Here is a 12,322-nt window from a genome sequence, read left to right as displayed (position 1 = left end):
GCCTCCACGGGAGACCAACCTTCACGAACCTGGTTTCAACAATTCCAACTTCTGTGTCTGCTCCTACCAAGAAAACCTTAATGTATTTCCACCCCTCCTTCTTGTGACCCAACACACTTTCTGTCTGTCTGGTTCCCACGTACCAACCAGTACGACCGGGATGCCAGAAGCTTCAATAGTCAAGGGCCTGGCACCAGGACACCCGCAGCCTGCAGACCGGCATGTAGTATGAGTTACGCACCACGCATCATGTGCCACTGAGAAGTACAGCTCAGCAGAGATCTCAGGTAAAGAGGGAGAAATAGGAGAGACTGGGAAGTGCCTCTCATCTACAAGTCTCCACCCTTTCAGTGAAGTGGAAAGTACGGCATGAGGCCAGTCCCTCCAGGCAGGTCCTGGCTTGCTTATTTCAGATTAGTTCAAGAGACCTTTTTCTTGCTGTCCAGGAGACAGAGCTGTGCTTTAACAGAAAAGTTTTAAGCTCTACAGCCCTCACCCCTTCCACAAGAACATATGTACGTGCTAGAAGCAAGTCTTTTGATGCATTAAACACAATTATTGGTTTCCACAACAGTAGTGCAAGACCTAAGAGTGCACGCTTTTTTCCCAGGGTAGAGTGACACCAAACATTTTTTCATGGGGTTAAGAAGTTCCTCTCCCACCTCCACCCAGAGTTTATTCCTACCCTTATAACACAGCCACTACAACACTTAGTGTGGATATCTAAAATGAAAAGAGAGCGTAAGTTTAAAAGTGTCCTCAAAAACACCCAACCCAAACACCCCCCCCCAAACTCCAGGCTGTTAATTTTTATATTTGTTTTTTCTTCCAAATGTTAATGGTTGCAGTGGAATAGTTAAGAATAGCTTCTATGGAGCCACCTCCACAATACCCTGCATTGGAATAACTGAGGAGAACAGCAACATGAAGGTAAGAATTCGTAGCAGGGCTGTGGAGTCAAAGGGGCAGAAATACCTATGTCAGCTTCCCTGCCAAAGGAAACCTACAGTGTGACTGGGGTCACCATCTATTTTCAGCTCTATGGCCAAACTCTCCCTTAGTGGTAAAATCCAGAAGTCAGTGAAATTATACTGGGAATGCGTTAGTCCCACTGCATTTTTAGAGAAGATGGAAGAACACCAAATCAGAACAGGAGTTAATATGAGTCACTGTATAAAAATAGCCCTTCTGAAAACACAACAATGACCCTGTCTACACCAGGAAAATGTTCTCACTGTTGCTTAAAGTAATTGGCAACACTGGAAACCTCAGCCAAAAGGGCCTGCTAATGGCTTCTGTTTGTTTTGCTTGAGTACTAGGTCAGGTAAGCCTGATCAGCACTGAATCTAATCAAAATCATGTCTGAGCTGTAGTGGCAGCACATAAAAGATGTAGTCTACAGAAGGACTGTTCGTGTTCCTGGGCAACCGGCTCTTGGTGGCCCTGCCTGAGCAGGGGGGTTGGACCAGATGACCTCCAGAGGTGCCTGCCAACCTCAACCACCCTGTGATTCTGCGATTCTGTGACTGGAACACTGCTAATGCTGAAGGATCTCACAGACTTGTATTAGCAATGGTAATTTCTAAAAAGCACTTTCTTAGTTACCTAGTTACCTCTTAGAGAGCAGTGACAACTCCCACATTATGCCCTTTTCTCATTTCCATATAATGACTCTCCCTTTTCCTCTTTCCTTCAGGACTGAATGTTTGTCTTGGGCATGGCCTGACCTCCTCGTTTATAAATGTACTTCACGTTTCCACACCGCAGGCATGCACTTATCCTTGCAAAGAAATGGCCACTACCAACCATGATTGGCTATAATTTAGTGTTTGACTTGGGTTTGCTTTTATACCAACAGCTGTTTAACTGTTATAACCTGAGAATGCAAACCTCATTAATGCTCAAGAGCTCTCCGCATTTTTTTAAACTCAGCCCTAGGCTTTTGATGCATAGCAAATCTCATGCTGAACGATTAGGCCTTCCTCCGGTACAATGTAATTAAACAGTCCTACAATTTAGAATTTTAACTATCTAGAACCTTTAGTTGTAGATTTACACTCAAATCAATGCCACGTTGCTTGCACAAGCTTTCCTTCTCTTTGTGAGGAACCCTACACTCAGCCAGGTTAGCTTGCTTCCTATTTTGCTTTGGGACAATGTGCATTCTCCATGCAAGGAGCAAAGGGAACTTCTCTCCACAATTTGGCAAGTGAGGCTTTAGAGAAGCAAAGCAGGTCATGCTACAATCCAAAAGCAGCCTCGAAGTCTCATCTCCTACCACCAGAGTTACTGTTGTTTAGTGTAGCTTTTAGATTTTGTCTCCATTTGCAGAGTATCCATTTCACTGCCCAGCTATTCTGCTGCACAAAGACTATGACTGCCCCTTCCACCAAGTTGTTCATCTTTCCAAACAAGAAGCATTCCAGACCACCTTCTCTAGCATCACCTGTTTCATAGAAACTAGGCATCTCTGCAGAACCCTGAAGACTGGAAACAAAAAACAGCTATTGTCATAGCTTCCCTCACCCTCTTCTGAGAGGCAGGACTATTTCCCAACAGCATACTGAGGTGCCAAGTCAGCAAAAGATGTTGCTCTGCTATGAGGAAAAACCCACCAATGATTGGAATGCACAATTACAGGAAAAAAAAGTAATGAAAGGAAAGAAAAGAAGAAACAAAAAGTTCCTGTATGTCACAGCCAAGCAAAACACTGATACTTTGCATTCGTGAAGATGTAGGGGGCACAGAGACATGATTTCTGTATGCAGCCTGAGGCAGGGTTTGATTGGACAGTGACGGTGTGAAATGGATGCAACTGGTGCCAAGGGCCAAATATTCCAACAAAAATAATTTGTAGAGTGATTCCAATGAGTTGGTTGCACGTGCTTTTAAGTTATTCTTAATGCAATCCAATCATGAATGCCTTGAGGCACTCAGGATGCCTCCACTGCTTCAGGATTGAAAGGCTACTTTCCCTCCAGCTGTATTAATGTGCAATTTGAAAAGAGGATCCCAATTCAGATCTTCACTTGGTGTTGCTTGTTTGAATCCTTACTTGTTGCAATAGTTACAATATTTGTACATGTGGTTAAACTAACACTCACTTAGAAACTTAAGTCAAATTAAGCAAATGAGGATCTGACAAAACACCTAGCATAAGTAAAAGGCTGTCTCCCTTCAACATCCTATATTGTGTCATTACTCTGTAATTATTTAAGCCGTATTTAAAATAGAACAGATTATAAATCCCATCCAACATGATTTAAATGTTTGTGATCTCTCTTATAGGCTCTGTAACATTTTATCCGCTGAAGTGAAGAAATACTGTGTTTTTCCCCTTCCTGTAATCTAATAATACTGTTTCTTAGGATTTTGCTTGCCTGCAGAGGTTGCAACTCACAGTAACAGCCACTTTAAGGCACCGCTGGATTTGGCCTCAGAGGGGACAGGCAAGCGAGGAATAGGGAAGTGACAGCTGAGACAACACTAGGCCCTTGCGAGAGAATCTGATCTCATACTTCCTTGTTCACTATTTTAATAACTAAGTAACTTTTGCTTTTCTGATCCTGTCCTAAGTGTTTTCTGGAATTGAACTAGGACTCCCCGTTCCAGGAGTCAGCCAAATGCGGTAGGTCTCCAGATGCACATGATTTTGTACAGTGCAAGCATGACCCATTCTCCTTTTACCTCTTCATTTATGTACCCTTCTGTCCTGGCAGGTGTGCAGGGTGAAGACAACACCAGCACTTCCCCCCCCACACTTCCTGGGTATCCTCCTTACTTTCCAGCTTTGCTCCTCCTCTGGGTCCCACTGCTGATGCTCAAAGGATCAGGAAGAAAACCCAAAACAATAAATAAGGAAACTTCCCCACAGACATGTGCATATGTGGAGAGCCTCTAGAACAGCAGGTCGTAACAAAACAGTGATGAAGGTACAGATATGGAAGGGAGACCTGCTGAAAAACTTTAGTCAGATTCTCCAAGGCTTGGTTATTCATGCCCTTCTTCGACACCGTGAGCTGTGACGACCCTTTCTGCTTCTCCCCTTGCACCCGGCCTTCCATCCTAAACCTATGCTGTCATTTGCAATGTGTTGGTGCAACCCTTTGTGAAGCGGCATGGTGAACTGGACCGGGGAACTGATCCAGCTGCAAAATGATCATTTTTCTCTCCGGACTACTTTTCTTTAGATCAGTTCCTTAGATTGGTCCATGCAGTTGCACAAATTGCTGTGCAGGCAGGGGGACAGAACAGAACAGGCAAGGGGGTTGCTTACACCAACTAGATCAGCTGAGCTCCCAAATGTGAAACCAAAGCCTGAAAAGATTATAATGTTGAGTGGAGGCGAAGTAAACCTCCCTGGTATGTTCCTTCTCAGTTTCTTCTAAATCTCTGATGATGGTTCCATCCTTGTTCTTCATACTCATTGGAAAGTAATTGCTTGTAATTCATTAAGTTCACTTAGAGTTTGGAGCACACATGAACCACAATTGCCAATTTATACAGATTCAATGTTTCTCTTACCTGATTCTCATGCAGCTGTACTAACAAACTGTATTAATTCCCAGTAGGCTGCTCCTCTTTTTTTTTTAATTTAAAAAGAAAATGAATGAGCCCATAGCCACAAAACTGTTTTCCTATTTTTTAATTGGCTTTTTCCCCTCTCACATATTTATTAAAACCTATTGTATTCCTCTAAAAACCTAACTTACCCTAACTTCATCTGCTTTTTCCATTATCTTCCGTCTTGACCCAAACCTGTATAATCCCCCTGCTTCAATTTACCATTCTTAGCATCTTTTTCCATCCTATCTTCAAACAGCCCCTCAAGTGTAATATTTGCCACTTCTGTTTTCTCTTGTTCCTTCCCTCCTGCTGCACAGGAGGTTTAGCATGTAGTACTTTCGTGATGTGGTGTTTCAGTATTCCCAGGTCTATTCTGAACTTCTGGGCTAAACTCACACGAGTGGAAACAGATAAAGATCAGATAGACATGAGTCCAGTGGATCTGTGTCTGCTTCCACCAACAGCAAACTCTGCTCACCCTTCTCAATAACTTTTGATAAAGCAGCATTTAGCTAATAAATGTATGACCTGCCTTCTAAGGCAGGCAGGAGTATTTTTGTCGCCGTCCTGCTACTGAACTCCACCACCACAAAGAAATGCTGTGTCTGCACCGCCAAGTAGACAGATGCATCCTGCTCCACAGTCCCAATCTGTTTGCCTCCCAAATCAGTTAGACCCACTGGATTTTGGTACAATGCTCTCCCATCCTGTGTTTCCTTTATAAGAAAATAGAGGGAGAAGGAAGAAAGGGAAGGGAGAACAACTGGTGCTCACCCAGATCCCATCCCAGCAGAGAGCTGGAATGCTAGTGTGGCATGTATCATAGAATCATAGAATCATAGAATCATTTAGGTTGGAAAAGACCTTTAAGATCATCGAGTCCAACCATTAACCTAACACTGCCAAGTCTATACCACTAAACCATGTCCCCAGGCACCACATCTACACGTCTTTTAAATACCTCCAGGGATGGTGACTCAACCACTTCCCTGGGCAGCCTCTTCCAATGTTTAACCACTCTTTCAGTAAAGAAATTTTTCCTTACATCCAATCTAAACCTCCCCTGGCGCAACTTGAGGCCGTTTCCTCTTGTCCTATCGCTAGTTACTTGGGAGAAGAGACCGACCCCCACCTCGCTACAACCTCCTTTCAGGTAGTTGTAGAGAGCGATGAGGTGGTACTCAAACTTTTCTACTTCCTTCTTCTCTCCTTCAAGCCATTCCTGGACAAAAGTCTAAATCTCCTGTATTTCCTTTCTTGAAATCTATTAAGCAGGTACCACTGTGCCTGGGAATCCAATTCTTCCATATACTGAGTCCAAGCAGGTTAAATCATCAGCATGGAGTTCTCCTGCAACTCTTTCCCTCTCTCAGATGAATTCTGCACCAACAAGAAGAGATACAGAAATTTATACCAGCTATAAATCTAGCCCTTGCTCCACACTCTGCCAAAATGCCATAACAAATTGGTATATCGAGAGGAATTTTCACAGCAAGTAAATCTATATTTTTGCCTGGATCTAGAAAGGAATATTCTATAAATGGATGATGACATCTGTATTTAAAGATGATACCAGTATTTTTAATGTCTAGACTACACAACATTCACTAAATTACTCAAAGAAATTTTATACTGCTTAACTCTCCCAGTAACTCCTCTTCTCCCCCTACATGTCTTCATAATTTTCTGATTAGTATTTACAGATGTGCATCTATCTTGCTATTCTTAGAAATAAGACCTAAATATTGTCTGCCAAGCACCCCTCCTAAAAGATCAGAGTAAAGTTTGGATGACTCTAGTCCATGCATGCAGCTCATCTTTGTTATCATGACCATGTCACATAATGGAAGAAATAAAGAAATAAAACCAATGATTCAGTAACATTATGAAACACAACCAAACTGACCATTATCACACCCTATATATTGCTTCATCTGCATTTCAGCTTCTCGATAAACCCAGCTTAGCAGAAAGAATGCTGACGTTGCTGGATGTTTTGTTAGGGTCAGTAATCTTCAAGACATGACTGAAAAAAGCCCCAAAAAGCCTGGTCTGGTCTTCTTGCTGCCCTTGCTATGAGTGGACGAGAGACCTCCTGAGTCCCTCTCAGCCTGAGTTACCCTGTGATTCTCTGCCAGTGTTTTGTGTATCTGACAAGCCATAGATTTTAATAGGAGTTTGGATGCAAGTCCCTCAAAAAGCAACAGAACTTTTCACGTCCGTGCCTGTGAATCAGATGTTCGTTCTGCACACATATGAAAACCAGCTGGCTTTCCATGGTACTCTGTTGAGGGACAAATCCATAAACTGTAAACACAGGTGGCCAGGCTGACCTACGTCAGCATTTCTGGTGGGCCTAACACCTTTCAAAGTATTCAGTGTGGCAATTTCAATGGTGACCTGCTGGAAGACCAGTAATTCTTCAACAGTAACAAGAGCAAGCAAGATGTGCAGCGACAGATGCTGTACTGATAAACTATGGTACCAAACGATAAGAGGCGGCATTCAAACACCTTCCCTATGCTGAGCCTTTCAAAACAGAGAAACTCCTTGCACAAGGACACGTTTTTGCTGTATTTATTCTTTAGTGAAATCCAACGTTTCCAAGAACACCAGCAACTACGCTCCCTTCTGCCCTTTGTTTTACATGCTTGGATGACCACATTTTTAGAACAGGTCAACCAAATTCCAGAGCAGTTTATCAGTCAGTTAACAAGCTGTAATACCTTGACTGCATACCAAGGTCAAATATTTCTGCAGTACTGCTTTTCATAAGGCCTCATCAAGATTTTAAATAAGATAACATTCTTATCTCTATATCCAAGATATTTTGCAACTTCATCCCATCTATCACACCTAGCATATCTTTTTAATAGATCACATTTAGAAACAGTCCTCATACGTCCCATGAACATGTTTTCCACCCTTATTTTTCTCCCACCATACTATCTTTTCATTTTTCTGTTTGGTACCTCTAGCATAAATGAAATTATAAAACAGGAACCATCCCAGAATTCTGCAGTAATATCTAAGGACATTATAATCAGCTTCATGAAAAAGATAGGCTGCAAGACTCATTAACCTAGGCTCACACTTGTTTTTACCATGTATAGTCATACAAATAACACAGACTGAGTTTTGTTCTGCCTCCTAAAAAAAACAATCTAAAAATGTTTCAATTGATCTTCCTTCCTCCAGTCTGGGCGAGCCGATATTTATATTTTCCGTAACATAAAAGACAAAAGCTGCACTGGCCTGCAAATGAATGACTACTTAGCCCCGCCTAATACACTATTCTTAGCAGTTGATATAAGTAATCACCCATGTGGCAACACCCACATTCAGGTTTCAGAGAACGTGTATCTTCAGCTGACAGCTTGCAGATGTTGCTTTGGAAAGCTGATCACTGAAGCAATGGAAGGCACGGAAAAAGGGTATAGACCAGTAAAGAGGAATGAAATGTCGTTTACCTATACCAGAGCACCCTTTTTCTGTGCCTTCCATTGCTTCAGTAGATATCTTTCCGTAAAATGTTATTCTTGGCTAGATGTTAAAATTGGCTGCATCACGCTATGCTTTTACCTGGGAAGCACCATGTAAGCTACACTGCAGCCTTGTTTCATCTTACCTGAACTTCTGGAGCCGTCCGATTGAACCGTTTAATGTAATTTCATATCACAGCTTTAAGTCATAGGTCTTGAAATTAGGCCTTGAAATTCTCTTCACACAACCAAAGGAGAATTAAGAACGGCAAGGTTTGCAAGGAAGACTCATGCATTTCATTAGATCATCTGGGGGGGGGGGGGGGCAGGGAAGAGAGATAACGCTTTTGTGCTCACATTGCAAGCCTTTCTTGAGGTCGAACAGAGAAGCAGCAAGCTATTAACTAACCTCAGACTAACCTTCAGTTGTCAAGGCTGCAAGACCATTGCTCCCATGGGACAGTAAACGGCCAAATGCTTACATTCGTGCTCATCTGGTGCTTTAAAGCATGAAACCCAGAAGATGTGGACAGACCTGAAAGCCCAGATCAGAAGCACACCGATGCGTTCCTCGTGGCTTGCCGACTACAAGGTTAGTCATAGGGCTCAGCGCAGGGCAAAAAGCGCTGTACCCGTTTCTTTCTGCTATGACCTAAGTAGTTAATCGCTGTGACCAGGTTCAGCAGGCAGAGACAAAAATGTCAGCCTTCCTAAACTACGAGGTAACATCAGCTGTCAACAGTAATCCATACACTTCCCTGGTCAATAAAAAGCCCTCACTTTACCAGCGTGGACCAGCTGCAGCCTGACAATACGCTGAAGCGTGACTGCAGTTACTGTAACTCCTCAAACTGCTAGGCAGTTTTTATCAACAGTTTTCATCGTTCCTGAGTCAAGTCTGTCTCAGCTAGCTTCCTTCTTCTGTCAGTCAGCAGGACAGGACATACGAGGCAGCATCAGTGAAATGACAGCATGGTAACTTCCTAGCGTTGAAGAAACGCTTCCGTTACCTCAGGTGCGTATTAAGGAGATGTGAAAAGATCAAGTCAGACGAAAATGCAGATGAGGAAAATACTCTGCCCATCAAATCCACAGATACTGCCGGATAAGTAGTCACCTACACCTTACAAAGCACGGAAGGCTTCCAATGTGTAGAGTAATAACAGCCCGCATACATGACCTCTGCCACCATGCATTAGAAAACTGCTACTGAACAGCAGCTGCTGCCTTCACGTCACACACTGATTGCAAAGTGGATAGGAAGGGCCATAAATCCCCCTGATAGGCGGTGGCACACTTGCTTCCCAGTCAAATTGAAGCAAAGTTAACAGCAAGGAGCAGGACATACTGCACGTAACAAGCAAGTTCACAGCTCTTGGGAGTTTTGTGTCTCAGAAAAGTTAGGATCTTATGTCACTGCAGACCTAAAAGTATTATAAAATACAGTACTTTGGTGTAGAAGCGCGTGTTAAATAAGCAAGGGGGCACAGACACTAGAAGCTTATCTAGCCTTAGTGATATTTCTTCAGGGGTTTTCAGAGCTAGAGAGAGACCTAGCAGCAGTAACAAAGGAAATGCACAAAAAAACCCAAAATCATTTGCAATGACAGAAAGTTTGCATTGTCCTGCAAAACACGCTTAAATGGCATGACTGGATCTTACAGAATTTATATTACACATGAAAAGATTTTAAACCAAAATGATCTCACTATTTTCATTACAGTAGGAGAACTGCATATTTTTTTCAATATACAAAATAAGTACCGAATATTGTTAAAAACTCCTGACACATTTACACAGTCTACCACACTCCAAACTGATCTATCAATGCATCGCCTTCGGCTGCTTTCTTGGCCAGAAGCCAGTTAGCCAAACTGGTGACCTCAGATCACCTTTTTTCCAGAATGCTACAAATCCCATTTGGGATATTTTTCCTGCATTCACTGCTATATAGTGAATATTTATACCGGGCTTAAAGCTATGTTATTCAATGTGAATATGGAAATAGTTGTGCCAGCCACTCTCACCACTTTACAATTATCCATATTCCGTATTAGCTCAGTTTTACAGAACAGAAGCAAACACTGCTGTAAGCAGATGTGACTACACATACGTGTAAGAGGTGCACCGCTAAACACTGCCTGGGCGAGCGCTCCATATTAAGCCCTAAATTAAAGATTGTCAAAAAGAAAAGCCAGCATCACAGTGTTTTTGCCATACTTACTACTGCCTTGTGACAACAAGCTACCACGCTGTATATCCAGTGCTGAGCCTGCTAATGAAGCACACATGTCAAGACTTGTCTGACTGAAACATAAAACATCTCCTCAGATGAGTCCCTCCCTTGCCTGTGGTGTGTGTGTCTCTGTGCACCCTCGCTCTCTCGCTCTCTGTCCCATCTTCTCCCTAGAGCATCATACCATTAACAGGCACACGCTGTGCAGTATCAAGCTTCAGTTTGAACACCGAGAAAATCCACTTCCCACTGCTAAATCAACACCAGATAACCTCTGCAATGAGAACAGCCTATCCAAAACAGCGTAGAGAGGAGGTGTAAAGTAAGGAAGAGTAAGCCAAGTTTAGTAAAGCAACACAACTGCATCCACACGCTGTCCAAAGTGAGAAGACTGAAGCGAAAGTCAGCCTTGAGAAGACTGGAAAAGTCAGCTCCGCATGCGGTGTGCAGGCTGTAACTCTGTGAATCTACGCTTAGTGTTAGAAGTGCAGCAGTACCACGTTCCCGTACACATGCTCTCCTGCTGTCGTAGTGACGGGTCCTGAACCTACTGATTCCGAAACGCTAACCAAGCTGAACATGGCCCAAAAGGATAAAGTGTGTTTATGACACACTTCTCCTGAGAAACCCCTATTCTGACATATGCCACAACATTAAGGGGATTTTAAATACAGCTGGGTTGGGAGGGTGAAGGAAAGAGGGACAGTAGGGTCTCCAGGCAGAGAAGCCGTAGCATTATGGCGCACTGGTCTTGCTTTGTGGATTTACGCCACGGGTGAACAGGGCCCTTCCACTCTCCGGAGACAGCAGTCATGCCAGCGGGCGCCAGGCTGGGCCGCTCACCCAGACCATCCTCACTGAGGTATTTCTAACTGGACAGCACTGACACAGCCCTCGCGCAGGCTGTGCTAGTTACGCCGTGTGGCTTCGAGTCATTCACCTAATGTTTCTGGTTCCTCCTCCTCCTCCCAGCGGCTTCCCCAGCTGTGCAGGCAGCTGGCAGCCAGCCGCAGATGGATGGAGGGAGGGTGGGAGGGCAGAGCCGGACAACGCACCGAAATCTCCGGCGGCTCTGCGCCCTTACCGTCTCGGGGTCGTTCTCGAACACCTCCCGGGCCTCCTCCTTGCTGCAGTGCTCCTCCACGCACTCCCTCTCCAGGTGCCCTTGCTTGGTCTCCTCGAAGATCTGGTAGGCTCGCCGCTGCCTCTGCCGCAGGAACTGGGCAGCCTCCGGGGCGCGCAGCAGCACGGCTGGGCCGCCGATCGCCGGGCCGGCGAGGGGGGCCGCGGAGGAGGAGAGGAGCAGGAGGAAGGGGAGGCAGCGGTGAACAGCTGAGCCCGCCTGGCCGCTCTGTAACCCCCCCACCCCGCACACCAAACCGCCCCGCCGGGGGGCACCGACCGCCCAGCCGGGTGACACCAAGCGCCCTCCCTGCCCGGCGCCCCGCCCGTGGGTCGCCGCGGCCTCGGCGCGGCCCCTCACAGCGGCGACCCCGCGGCCGCCGCCGCCGCACCGGCATCCCCCGCCGCAACCGCCGCCGCCTTCCCCCCCGCAGCCTGGCCGCGAAGCTGCGCGTCCCGCCCCCCCCCCCCCCCCCCCAGCCCCAGCAGCTCCCCCACACCGCGCTCACACACACGCACACACGGGGCGGTGGGGGGGATGCTCGGCGGCGTGTGCGGGAGGGACGGCCCCCCCCCCCCAGCAGTACTCACTCTGCGAGGAGTCCGCCGCCAGCAGGACGAGCAGCAGGGCGGCCCCGAGGGGCGCCGCGGGATGCGGCATGATGCGGCGGCGGCGGCTGGGGCCGGGCCGGGCCGGGCCGGGCGCTGGCGGAGCGGAGCGGAGCGGAGCGGGGCGGGCGGGCGGCGGCGCGGGCGGGGAGCGCGCTGCTACTGCGGGAGCGCGGCGCCGGGGAGCCCAGCAGGGGAGCCGGGGAGCCGCTCGCCCGTCCTACCCAATCGCTCGCCAAGTCACCGCCGAGCCGCGGCACAGGGACACACCTCGCGGCGGGGCAGCGGCCCGGGCCCGCGTACCTGC

The 12,322-nt window shown here is 46.3% G+C and overlaps 1 protein-coding gene across 1 annotated transcript in view; it reads right to left on the bottom strand.

Moving 5' to 3' along the window:
* Positions 1-12,067, bottom strand: part of GAS6 (growth arrest specific 6) — a 43,411-nt gene extending 31,344 nt beyond the window's left edge. Inside the window, exons 1-2 of the mRNA XM_076360407.1 lie at positions 11,998-12,067; positions 11,369-11,535 (exon numbers count right to left, since the gene is read on the bottom strand). Of these exons, the coding sequence (XP_076216522.1) occupies positions 11,369-11,535; positions 11,998-12,067 (237 nt within the window). The remainder of the gene's footprint in view (positions 1-11,368; positions 11,536-11,997) is intronic.
* Positions 12,068-12,322: the final 255 nt, after the last annotated feature.

The sequence above is a fragment of the Aptenodytes patagonicus genome, chromosome 1 (assembly GCF_965638725.1).
Source record: "Aptenodytes patagonicus chromosome 1, bAptPat1.pri.cur, whole genome shotgun sequence".
Classification (NCBI taxonomy): domain Eukaryota; kingdom Metazoa; phylum Chordata; class Aves; order Sphenisciformes; family Spheniscidae; genus Aptenodytes; species Aptenodytes patagonicus.
This window is presented reverse-complemented; position numbering and strand designations above follow the sequence as displayed.